Raw genomic sequence first — 12,469 nt, 5'->3', positions numbered from 1 at the left:
CTTCTGTTTCCATCCTGAACCTTCCAGGGCCTTTGAGGGGAGAGCATCTTCATGGCTTTACCATACATAGTTTAGGACTGCTTCCCACACGGCGTTCCCACCCTGTCCCTTTGGAGTCCAGGTCCTGAGCCCACCCTTCTAAGGGACTTTGCCAGGGCCTGCACGAGAGCAGGTGGAATTGGGCAGTGGGGTGGCCAGAAGACGTGTTTCCTGGGCAGAAGGGGGGGACTCTGAAAGCTGGGGGCACTGTCAGGGGGCTGCAGATGAAATGCTTTCACTGAGACCTTACACAGACAGAGACTGACCAGCGGGGAAGGGGATGTCAGTGTGAGGTGACCAGAAGGGCCGCTACACGTCAGGCAGAACCTCCCCATTCAGGGTACGTGCCCGGAGCAACTTGGGGATAGAGCCACGCAGCAGAAGAGGTCATAGGTCATGGCAGGGGCCAAGGGGCCTGCTTCAGGAGAACAGCGCCATTCCTGCTGCCCTCCACAGCGCGCGCGGAGGGGGGGGTAGCTGTATGAGCACTGTGTCTGGAGTGGACTGGGACATATCCCTGGTGTGGATAAAGTGGCCACGGTCTCAGCACTGGGCTCAGGCTCAGCTCACCTGGCTGGCATTTTTAATAGACATCTCTCGCTCTAAGCAAGGTGGGGGCAGCCTGAGGGCGCCCCAGAGCAGAGGACAGAATGCACTAGGCACACCCGGCTAGCTGGAGCTGGTCACAGGGTGACGTACACAGGAAGACGGCCTCCACAGCCACCCTGGGTACACAGGGGTACAGAGTGTCCAGCTCAGGGACAGGTAACACAGTTCCTGTTGGTGCAGGGGTCGGGGTGGCTCCCAGTCTTGCTCTGTTTGGTCTTCCGGCTCCAGCCAAGGAGGGGCCAGGGCCGGGCACGTGCAGGCATTGGCGTCTCAAAACCACACTCCCTCTGGCTCCACAGCAGTGCTGGTCGTCGGGGTCCCTACAGCCAGGACAGAGGTAGACGTGGTCAGCCATCACTGCCTGCCCTATCTGCGGCCACCCTGGTTAGAGGTTAGAGCCCTTTAGGAGTGGTGGGTGCATTGGGGACATGTTGGAGGCATCTGGAGTGACCGTAGGAGGCTGCTAGCCACCTGGAATGGCCTCGCTGAATGGATGTGACCTCTGGAATAGACTGGTTTAGAAGCCTCTAGTCTGGGGACAAAATCCCACTGGTGTGGGCTGGGGGCTTCATTTGGAGCAGGACAGTAACCACACTATGGAGGCACCATCACCGGTGGACACTGCCCAGGAAGCCACCTCCACTGAAAGCCACCTGCCCGCCTCCTCTCTGAGGCCTCTTGAACACCCAAGAGGAAGACCAGGGCTGGGTGGGGCTGGGGGTTTGGGGATCTTCTCCCAGGCCAAGGGTTCACCGTGCTACGTGGCTCAGGGCTGGGCAGCATGGACACGACCTGCAGGCTCACGCCTTCCTCGCCCACGCCCCTCAGCTGCGCCACCACCTCCACGTGTTTCCACCGCTTGCAAGGCCGCCCGTTCACGGACACGATGTAGTCACCCTCCTTCAGGCCGGCGGACTGCGGAGAACGTGGGTCGGTGAGGTGGTGGCAAGTGCACTTTGATAGTCTAGGATGGCGACATCGGGGGGCTAGAGGATGACCTTTACCTCAGCCTGACCCCCAGGAGCAACGGCGGCGATGAGGACGGGCGAGTCTCCCCGCAGTGTGAAACCAAAGCCGCCCTCTCCCGGAGTCATGTGCACCGGCCCTACCAACCGCCACCGGTTCTTGGTTGAGAACACGGACAGGGGACCCTGGAAGGAGGCAAGTGGCAGAGGCCTGGCTGAGTGGCAGCCAGTGAGCCCTGACCTGCCTGGCACCTCCGTCTTAGCCCACACGCCCTGGAGCAGAAACGGGTGAGGAGGCCCCAGGGGAGAGGGACAGGGAGGGGGAACCGGCCTGCTCACCAGCCGATGGAAGAAGTCCGTCACCTTCATCTGGGACAGGCTGGGCACTCTCACCTCCGGGGCTTGGTGGGTCTTGGCTGACAGGGCAGGAGGGAAAAGACGATTGGAACCGAACCCCCAGACTCTTGGCCCTCCCAGAACCAGAGGGCTTGGCTCAGTTCAGAAGAGTGTGTGGCCCTCGACTGCACGTGAGACTCTCCTGGGTCCTCAAAACCTAGCTGTTCCTACTGACAGCCAGGGCTATACTAGTTCCCTGAGTCTATGCTAGATGTAGAGGCTCCTAGGAATCCACCTGGAAGCCCCAGCTAGCACCGGGTCTCTGTCCCCTCTTGTCTTGCGAGAATCAAGTGGGAAAGGCGGTGCCAGGGGATGCTGGCCCGATACCTCCCCAGGGCTCCACTCCTCAGCCCAGCCTGCCTCCCCACCCACCCAAAGAAGGGTTCACTATGCAAGCCAGGCTGTCCTTCAACGCCGTCCTCCTGACTCAGCCTCCCTAGTGCTGGGCTGGGATCACAGGCATGTGCTCCCACCCCTGGCTTGCTGACTGCCTCTCAGAGGCAGCGGCAGGGGCTCAGCCTCGCCTTTTTGACTGACACACTCATCCCAAGGGGGGCCCCCAAAGGGCTGCTCACGCTGGATGTCGGGGGCCTCCACGGCCTCGAAGAAGTCATCCTCACGCTCGAGCTCTGAGTACTTGGCCAGCGAGCGCCGCAGTGCCTGAGTCACCACGACCTGGAGCAGGTCCACCTTCCGCAGGACCCGGCACAGAGTGTGAAGCCGCAGCGCCTCCTCCTGGCCCAGGATGGCGCGCTTCAGGTGGGCCTTGGCTGTGCACAGGAATAGCACTGTTTTACACACACACACACACACACACACACACACACACACACACACACACACCCCACATGGATGCATGCATGCGTACCCTATCAACTGGCCCTTTCAGGCTGGGCACACACACACACACACACACACACACACACACCCTACACACGAATGCACGGGTACCCCGACAACTGGCCCTTCTAGGCTGGGTCCCAGAACCTCTGTCTCAGTATGCTCAGGAAGGGGAACGGGCCACAGCATCAGACAGTGTTGGCCAGATTAGGAAAGTTCTGCCGAGCCAAACAGTGCACCAAGGGAAGAGCTCTCCCCCATCGACGTACCCACCTGCCCAGCACTCCCAAGAGCCCTGCTCCCAGCAGTTTCCACCAACCCAGGGATGTCAGCTGCCGGCCGGGCGGCTATGGGGGCACCCTGCCACATTTGGCCCCGGGCCCTGCCCTGTCTGTGATGCCTCACCAAGCTTCCTGCGCTCCTCCGGGTGCTGTGGCAGCGTGGGACCTTGGGGGTCACCGGCAGTCGAGGGCTGGAAGACTTGCTCCCGCCTTGAGAGTTCGTCCTTGTCTGCTGCTGGGGGGTCAGAGAGGCCATGAGCCTGAGCAGGAGGCCTCTGTGGGCGCACACAGGCGTGAGGGGCGGCGCACTCACAGGAGCCTTCGCAGAGGGCCGTGGCTGCGTGGTAGTGGGCCAGGGCGCAGAAGTGCTCAGCCTTGACGTGTGCCAGGTTGGTCCAGGAGGCGGGCAGGTAGTCTCGGACAGGCGGCTGGGCCATGGCTCGGTGCACCAGCCCATACTCAGCTGCTACCTGCCAATGGGCATGTGGGTGCAAATGAAGCCTCTCTGCCTTTCTCCAGGCCCACGGAGCTCAAGGGACAAGGCCAGTTAACCCCTAGAAGACAGCCTAAGTTTCCTGCCTATGCACCCAAGGCTCCACCTACTCTGTCCCCACATTCTGGCAGCCTCGCCCTAGATTCCAAGCTGAGCCAGACCTGGGCATCCAGGGCTTCGGTGCCTGTTCTCAGGACCTCAAGAACCAGGGCAGTCACTGGCCTTAGCGAGGGACATGGAGCACTAGATTGCGGGTGCCTTGTCTGTGGCTGCCCATTCGTGCCTGATTTGGCTCCAAACCCACTCTGCTCCTGTCCCACGGAGCCCTGCTCTCCGCCCTGAGTGGCCACAGCTCGGCCAGCTTGTCGAGGCTCCTGGGCAGGGCTCCTTGGCCTTACCTGGGCGGCTTCCTGGGCCAACTGCAGCTGAGCTGGACTGTTGTTAGGTGTGTCGGAGGAGGCTGTCAGCAAAAGGCCCCTGAAGATGCATTCCTGGGCCTGCGCCACCATGAGCTGCTCCAGCATGGAGAGAGATGCGGCGCTCATGTCTGGGCTCGGCGCGTGGGAGAAGTTCTCCCTCAGGAGTCTGAAGGCCCCTGAGGATGGACAGAGTGCTCACTCACGCGGGCAGGGAGTCCCCATGCCCACCAGAACTACCTTCCGGAACTTCCCACTGGAGGACTTAGGCGCTGAGTCTCTCACACAGGGAGGCCACGTCCACCAACCCTATTTCCTGCCCCGGAGAGACGGGCACAATACCCCTCCCACTGCGGTCTACAGCCCTCACCAGCAGCCCTCTGGAAAGCCTCAGTGGCATGGCTGGTGCCCTCGGTGCAGGAGCAGTCCTGCCGCGCTCCGATCTGCGTGTGGAGTGCCCCAATGTTAAACAGTACACTGCCCTTCTCGAAGGCCAGAGCCCGCTGCTGTGCCGGGACCCCCGTGAGCGAGTCGTACCTGTGGCGTGGTGTGTCAGGGTGGGTACGGTTCCCATAACAACCGGCCTCCCAGCCCGGGGGGCCTCCACCTCTGCTGCTAGCCCCTACCAGTGGAAGAGAAGCCTTGGGCTCCTGGCAGGGCTGAAGAAACGTGCATCCAGGAAGCAGAGCTGGCCGTAGTAGGCTGCCAGCAGATCCAGGCCCTCCTCATCCCTGCTGGGAGTCCTTGTGGCCTGCCAGGGAGAATCCAGCTGGGCCCCGTCCCAAGATCCACCACTCGCGATGCCACCCTCAAAGCTCCCTGGGCATCATCTCCGAGGAACACTTGACCCCCGCCCCCAGGGAACTTTGAGGGCAGCCTGGCACAAGAGGCCAAGTAGGGCCCTGAGGAGGGGACAGGCAGTGCCACGGCCCAGACCAACAGAGCATAGCCAGAACAGAGGCACCTGTTAGTCAGGTCCTTTCATGAACACTGGCTATTCCTGTCTCCCAGGTTTCCTCCCAGCATGTGGGGGCTCCGTGTGAACCTCTACACTGAGATCCAACCTTCCTAGACTTGGCTCCCTCTTCGGCCTCTGGAGCAATACGAGGGGTAGCGGCCCACCCACCTGCCGCAGGTCCTCTAGTTCCTGGATCTCTGTCTCATAGGAGGCACTGTCCTCCCCAAAGTGCTCCGAGATCAGCTCCTGATGGAAGAACAGGTATTGCCCTTGGGGCACTCCATGCCTGGCGGCCTGCTCTGGGGGAACGGATGGGCCAGGGTAGAGCAGGCTGACTGTGAACTTGGGGCCGAGGAGAAGGGCTGAGGACCCAGGGGCTGGGACGACGGTGGATGCTGACGTTCTGGTCCCCAAGCTCTGGGTTCCAAAGGCAGAACTGGGCCAGGATTCTTGTGGTGCCACTTTTCACATTTTCTTTCATCTGTCACCTTGGCGACTCAGACAGTGAGTCATAAGGTCATGTCATTTTCCCATGGGGCCCTACAGGCCCTGGAAGAAGGAACATGGAATATTCTGGGGTCTGAACCCTCTCCAGGTCACTCAGGAGTCAGTTGTTCTCAAAAACAGGTACCAGATGGGTGACATCCTTGAGCCAGGGGGCCCTCTACAGGGGATTCTGTTACCTCATGGTCATATTAGGGTTCCCAGAATGATGAGGCCCCTTCATAGCCATTTGGACCCCAATCCAAACTTTCATCTAACCCTTAGCCCAGGCTGGGACCAGAAGAACCAGGCAGCGGGGGGAGGGCAGTTCCTTGGGTGGCAGCCCCCGCTCCCCCCCCCTCCCGTGCCTCTGCTTCCTCATCTGTTCAATGGGATAACTCGATTAGGAAGCATCTAACCGCCCCCCCCCCCAGCTCACTTCAGGGCCATGTCCCTCAAAGTTCACAGGCCAACACTTACCTTCAGGGGTGTGGCCCAGTCCAACTCCTTGGTTTCCTTCAGGCCCAGGGGGATCATGGGAATGGTAACACTTTCACTGGAACCAGAAACATGAGCTCTAGACCTATTACCCATGACGGCCTGGAGTCCCATCCTGAGGCTCCCCCCACCCAGGCGCACCCTCCACACTTATGTATATGGTGTCTCCCACCCCTCCGGCTGGTCCACATCCACGCTGCTGCTCAGCTCCGCCAGTTCCTCCTTCAGCAGCTGCAGGTTGGAGTTGACATAGCTCAGCTCCAAGGCGACCGTCTCTCGGACCCAGGTGTTGCTGGTGGCTCTGGGAGGGGCCAGGGGAGGTGGGGAGACCCATGCCTGAGGCAGATCCAGTGACCCAGACCCAGAGCAGCTCTCCTGCTTTGCCCCAGCTTCAGAGCCCATCCAAAGCAGGGAGTGCTGCAGGGCTGGTCCCCATGGCTGGAGTCAGGGTGGCAACACGGAGGTGCTCTCCTCTTCTTTTTAAAGAATTTACTAGGGGCTGGAGAGATGGCTCAGAGGTTAAGAGCACTCACTGACTGCTCTTCCAGAGGTCCTGAGTTCAATTCCCAGCAACCACATGGTGGCTCACAACCATCTGTAATGAGATCTGGTGCCCTCTTCTGGCCTGCAGGGACACATGCAGGCAGAACACTGCATATATAATAAAAAAAAAAAAAGGTGGCTCTTAAAAAAATTTATTTATTTCTATTTGATGTGCATTGGTGTTTTGCCTGCATTGATGTCTGTGTGAGGATGTCAGGCCCCCTGGAACTGGAGTTACATATGGTTGTGAGCTGCCGTTTGGGTGCTGGGAATTGAGCCCAGGTCCTACTGGAAGAGCAATCAGTGGACCACTGAGCCATCCCCCCACCCACCCCCCTTCCTCTTCTATGATGCCTCCTCTTACAGCTCATCCTCCAAAGCCATTGTGATTCCAATACAAGTTCCCTAGACTACGGGCACAGCCAGCCCTCCTGTGTCTGTTTTGGGCCCCAACACAGGGATCAGAGAGTCTCTGAGGACAGGGAAGAGGAGGATGTTGAGGGGGTATGAGCCTGGGGCTCTCCTGCAGAGTACACAGAGTGGTTCCTGTGCTGGGTCAGAGGAAGCTGGGTCAGAAGATCATTGGCAAGGCGCTCAACCTTGGAGTGCTCGGCCACCTACCATACACAGCTTCTTCTGAGCAGTCTCCAAGGCTCACTAGATACTGCTGGGCCTCTTAAAAGGAGCCTGTGGTCCTCTGGCTCAGCATATATGAGGGGACCCAGAGGTGGGAATGGGCCTGGTTTGTCTGTGAGGGTCTAGGCTGAATGGTGAACTATGGAGTTGTGGCCATCTGCCCATCTGTCCCTCTTTTGACTGATGACAGGATCACTCCCCGGGGTCCAGGGCCAGGCAGTAGCAGGTACTCACCTGTAGAGGTTTTCGGCACCCGTCCGCATCCGCAGCTCCTTGCTGATCTGCTGATGGAGCCGAGCCCTGTGGCTCTGCAGCTGGCTGGGCTGGTTCTGATTCAAGGAGTCACAGCCCTGTGGGGAGGATGGCGGTGGTTATGCCCACAGAGCCCCCAACAGCATAGCCGCTGCCAACCTCAGGGGACCTCAGCTGGTCCTTGGGAAAGGAAGTGGTCACTGTGGCCCGGGTGTCACAGGGAGGGGCTGGGCAGGCCTGCCTGGGAATATGGGTGAGATGCTTCCCCACAATGCTTCACAGATGCCACAGACTCAGCCTCATCCCAGCCATCCAATTGGCCCCATACATCAGGAGGCTTTCATACAACCCACTCTCCTAATACTGAGTACTCCATGGCCCCACAGTTTAAAATACGGTGTGACAGAGCTCTGGACACAGCTCTATGAGGAGATGCCCCATTGGCTGAGTGTCCATACTGCTCTTGTAGAGAACCCAAGTTTGGTTCCTAGCGCCCACGTCAGGTGGCTTACAACTGTCCATAATTCCACCTCTGGGGGGCGGGATCCAACACCTCTGGCCTCTGAGGATACCTGCATTCATATGCAAATAACCTCACACATAATTAAAAATAAAATATCTTAAAAAATAAAATATGTGGGGCTGGAGAGATGGCTCAGAGGTTAAGAGCACTGGCTGTTCTTCCAGAGGTCCTGAGTTCAATTCCCAGCAACCACATGATGGTTTATAACCATCTGTAATGAAATCTGGTGCCCTCTTTCTGGCCTGCAGGGATGCAGGCAGAACACTGTATGCATAATAAATAAATTTATATTTTTTTTTTAAAAAAATTAAAACATGTTATAAATCTCCATCAGGAAGCCCTTTCTGATCACCCCTGCTAGAACCAGCTTTATATGCTCTGGGGACTCACCAGCTCATCTATACAGGTGGTACAATTTGTCTTGGGGGGTCTGGCTACCTTTCCAAAGAGCTACTACCAGAGCCCAGGACGAGCTCCTTTTAAAAGGGCCTGGCCTGGGCTCTGCCCACAGGGTTTTTGAAGTAGCGTAATCACAGGAACTAAGAATATGGTCACTAGACAGTTATGGGCCACGAGCCTGGGTTGCTCAGGCAGTGGGTACCTGGTCTGTGATATAGACAACTAGGCATTGGTGTCCAGTGTCCCTTTGCCAGCCCCAGCGGGATGAAAGCTCCTCCTGGGTAATGTGATAGAGGAGGCTTGAGTTATCTGTGACATCCTCTCTTTCCAGCCACAGGCTCGGCAGCCATGACCTAGAGGCTTCCTCCCAGAGACTGCCAAGGAGTGGGGAATCAGTGGTGCTGTACACAGCCTGAAGTCCTCCAAGTCATGCAGGGTTCTCACCCTGTCTGGGTTAACCCACCAGCCTAAGACTTGGTGGTGCAGATTCTGCAGAAGACTCTTGCCCTGGGAAACATCCTCACTAGTGGTCACTGGCCCTCTAACAGATGGAGAGGAGGTCACAGAGACTCAAAGGCTCTAGTTGAAATGACATAGAGCGGTGTGTGTGTGTGTGTGTGTGTGTGTGTGTGTGTGTGTGTGTCTGTGTCTGTGTGTGTGTGTGTGTGTCTGTGTGTGTGTGTGTGTACCCTGGCAGTGCTGATACTGGCCATGCATTCAAAGCACGGCTTACTCTCATGCAAGGGTGGTTTTGGCACCCTGCATGGCTTTAAGCAAGGTTTACGCGTCAGCATGGATGGAGCTCCTGGAGGCCACCTCCTTGACTGGAGCCCCAACCTTACTACAGTGCCAGCTTTGCAAGAGAGGCTCATGTCACTGATGAGCGCCCACATGGGCTCACTCTGAAAGAAGGAAGCCATTAAGTCATCCTTGAGTGACCACGGAGAGATGACTCACTCTCTGGGAAGCCGGTACAGGACAGCATAGGGGCAGAGCAGGTAACCGGGCTAGACCCATACTGTCCTGCCTCCTTCTCAGGGCCCATCCCTACCCGTGCAGGAAGGACACTGAGGCCCCAATAGTCTCCTCTCTTCAAAACCACGACGAAAACGACAAATGTCTTCTTCCCGAGAGCCTACTACAAGACTCCAGAGTTCTAGGTTCTGGTGAGCAGCTAGGACTGGAAGCATGCTGGGTAGAAGGCCTCAGCTCAGGGATGGCCTACGGCTCCCCTCCCCTCCCCCACCTGATGGGGAGTTGCGGCTGCCAGGCTCTCTGGGCTCTCGAGGCACTAAACCCAGGCCCTGGGGCCTGTTCTTGGCCTTCTTAACCTTGGTTCCCACGAGGAGGCCAAGCCAGTCTACTAACCTGTGTTGGCAGAGGGCAAGATAAGCAAAGCCAGAGACAAATCTATAGAGCTGGATGGATTCTGGAAGCTGATGGCCCACACCCAGTTTTCCACACTGGGCCGAGGGAAGCGCCCAGCAGGGAGGGCACAGACGCTAAGCGCCATCTCTCTCCTGGTGCAGTCTCCCCACCCTCTGGAAACAAAAGCCATCTAATCATGGAGGACCTCCATGATGGCAATTCCTGCCTAACTCTGGGAGAGCTTACCATCACCTTTGACACCCCAATAGCAGTGACCCCTACCAGAACAGGGCCTGGCAGTGTCCACAGAGGAAACGGATGGGATCAGAGGAACAAAACCTCCCACCCAGTGGCCTGAACTGGGCTCTCCCCCAGGATCAGCAGAAGGGAGGGGACAGTTATCCCCATACAGGCCTGGGAATAGAAAGAAGGAACAGAGTAGCCCCAAGCCTTCCCAGGCTCCCCCTACTGAGTCAGCTCTTTGGGGGAGTCCCATACTCTTGACAGGGTGGCAGCCCAATGCAACATGTACTTCCTCCAAAGGATACCTGCAAGGCATGGCCACCCTGTGAAGAAGAGTTCAAGGAGTTCATCATAGTGCAAGCTGCCTCTCCCTCCCTCCCTCCCTCCCTCCCTCCCTCCCTCCCTCCCTCCCTCCCTCCCTCCCTCCCTCCCTCTTCTTCTCCCTTTCCTCCCCGCTCTCTCTAATGCCAGCTAATCACTGTGGCAGGAGGCATGCCAGGTAGGAGGGAGCCCTTGAGAGATCTGTCCGAGTCTGGGTGCCCTCCCTCCCTGTCCCCTCCTCTAGGAGACCTGAGCCACACACACACACACAAAAGCTGGACAGAATGAGCCAGCAGCAGCGTGCAGTCTGACACCAGGAAGGAGGGCAAAGTGCAGACACCTGGGAGTAGTGACAGGAACCTCTGCTTAGCAGCCCAAGCCCGGGAGGTGAGCAGAGTACCCCCAGAACCTGCTCAAACACTAAGAAACTCCAACACTGTCCCCTAGGAAATACCCAGACTGAGGCCACAGACTGAGATCAACCTAATACCCACTAGGCAAAGAACGAACAGGTCTCCACTCTACCCCTATTTACCCCGGGATTCCTGGAAGCCCAGGCACCCTCATCCCCAGAGTCAGGGATTTTGGAGGGGGTGTATGTACTGGAAAGTGGCCAAAGGACATAAAGTCCAGAAGGTCTGCCGTCTGCTGCTACAAGCTAACATCTAATGGACACCCGCTTCCACAGCCGTGTATGCAGAGGGCGCTGCTGGGAAAGTGCCCTAGGTGTCAGAAAAAAACACCTGCTTGGTGGTGGAGGTGAGCGAGTGAGGGGCTGTCACCGATCAGAACCAACTTCTTGATTCTGAGAACCAAGGGAACCTCCTAGCTTCAAGGAAACTATCCAGACCTTGCCTGCGCCACTGGGGTTCCCACCGGGCTGGAATACAGGCTCCGGCCTCTCGTTGGGGGCTCAGTTTCCCCATCGGGCTTTCAAGGAAGCAGGTCCCAGGAAGGAAAGGCCGCAAAGGCCGCGCCACACAGCACGGGGCAGAAGGCTGGGAACCCACACCCCTTCTCAGCCCCCACCTTACGGATGCTGCTGTCGTCCTGCAGCCGGGCGCTGTCCTCGCCGGCGCCCGGGTCATCTGGCCTCTCCTCGAGGATCATCGCCGCCCGCCTGGACGCTGACCCTGAGAGGTCGCGAGCAGCAGGTCCCTCACGCTCCTGGGAAGACCAGCCGCGCTGCCCGAACTGTCGGGTCCTGGAGGGTCCGACTGACCGGCGCTGCAGGGCGCGGGCCCCCGCCAGCAAAACTTGACTCCGTCCAATCAGAGGTGACAGCTGCTCCGATCGACAGCAAGTACTGCTAACCAGAGTGAGAGAGAGGCGGGCTCCTGGTAAGGGATCTGGTAACCCTTAGCAACCAGGGCCGCTCGCCGAACACGGTACGCATGCGCCACGCTGGCTGCTGGGCGTGCGGGAAAGTTAGGGGAAAGACTTGCAGAGCTGGGGGCGGCGACGGGGCGCGGCCACGGTCCCTGCTGGGACTTTGGGACTTTATCTCGTCACCCCGGCAACGGGACCCTCCAGGACTGCTCCAAAAATGTTTACAATGGGGTTTTTAAACGGTTTGTTAGAGACAAGTTCTTGTGCTGATTCCTGAACAATGCCTGCTTTCTTCCCCGCACTGCGGAGCAGAGCGCTGCTACCGTCCCCTAGCTTCCAGAACCGCCCCCAGAAACCCTCGCCTCCGGGACCTGGTTATGCATTTGCTTCCAGAGCATGCACCCTCATCGACCTGCTTGGAGTTCCAGAACCTGCTTACTTCCTGGACCTCCTGTTTTGAGAATTGGACTTTTTCCAGAACCCGAGCTCCTTACAGGGCTTGCCCTGAATGAAGCTCTCTCTTCTCAGATTCCGTGTGGGCTGGCTCACAGTGGATGAACTGAGAACACATCCTAGAAGTGAGTGGCCAGCCCTTTGTCAAGCTGCTCCAAAGGTCAGCCTCCTCCACGCTGCCCTCCACCCTGGTCACTGCTTGCCCTTACTGAGTAGGCTCAATCTCCATGCCCTCCCCCATCCCACCCCCACTTCGCGTCTCACACACCCGACTCTGTCATCCCCAGATCTAAATCCTCTCAGCTAAGCTCTTGGACGTCCCTGAACATTTACAGTGGGCATCCCCGGAAATATATCTCTCATGGGCCCCTGACAGCCACTCCAAACTTCCTGGCTTTCCCCAATGGCCTTTTTGAGTCCAGGG

The 12,469-nt window shown here is 58.2% G+C and overlaps 1 protein-coding gene across 9 annotated transcripts; it reads right to left on the bottom strand.

Moving 5' to 3' along the window:
- Positions 1 to 589: 589 nt before the first annotated feature.
- Rhpn1 (rhophilin Rho GTPase binding protein 1) lies at positions 590 to 11,641 on the bottom strand. 9 transcript variants are annotated; one of them, XM_076556103.1, is made up of 15 exons: positions 11,298 to 11,641; positions 7,392 to 7,507; positions 6,151 to 6,279; positions 5,961 to 6,036; positions 5,166 to 5,243; positions 4,666 to 4,790; positions 4,410 to 4,576; positions 4,022 to 4,218; positions 3,444 to 3,600; positions 3,255 to 3,362; positions 2,585 to 2,779; positions 1,953 to 2,029; positions 1,653 to 1,799; positions 1,402 to 1,563; positions 590 to 968 (listed from the first exon to the last, which is right to left on the bottom strand). In XM_076556103.1, the coding sequence occupies exons 1-15, from the start codon at positions 11,349 to 11,351 to the stop codon at positions 795 to 797; spliced, it is 1,962 nt and encodes a 653-aa protein (XP_076412218.1). In that variant the 5' UTR covers positions 11,352 to 11,641; the 3' UTR covers positions 590 to 794. The 9 variants fall into 9 exon arrangements, with proteins under 9 accessions (XP_076412218.1, XP_015863148.1, XP_006989347.1 ...); XM_016007662.3 differs by having other exon boundaries at positions 3,255 to 3,365; positions 11,293 to 11,564; XM_006989285.4 differs by having other exon boundaries at positions 11,293 to 11,526.
- Positions 11,642 to 12,469: the final 828 nt, after the last annotated feature.

This window comes from Peromyscus maniculatus, chromosome 20, assembly GCF_049852395.1.
Source record: "Peromyscus maniculatus bairdii isolate BWxNUB_F1_BW_parent chromosome 20, HU_Pman_BW_mat_3.1, whole genome shotgun sequence".
Classification (NCBI taxonomy): domain Eukaryota; kingdom Metazoa; phylum Chordata; class Mammalia; order Rodentia; family Cricetidae; genus Peromyscus; species Peromyscus maniculatus.
Note: the sequence above shows the minus strand (reverse complement) of the source record. Positions and strands in the feature narration are given on the sequence as shown.

Coding starts and splice junctions, on each gene's coding strand:
- Rhpn1 (XM_016007662.3), bottom strand. CDS start 11,373: ATGATCCTCGAGGAGAGGCCAGATGACCCGGGCGCCGGCGAGGACAGC. Junction 4,577..4,665: donor CCAAGGCTTCTCTTCCACTG/GTAGGGGCTAGC, acceptor ACCACGCCACAG/GTACGACTCGCTCACGGGGG. Junction 4,219..4,409: donor GGCTTTCCAGAGGGCTGCTG/GTGAGGGCTGTA, acceptor GTCCATCCTCAG/GGGCCTTCAGACTCCTGAGG.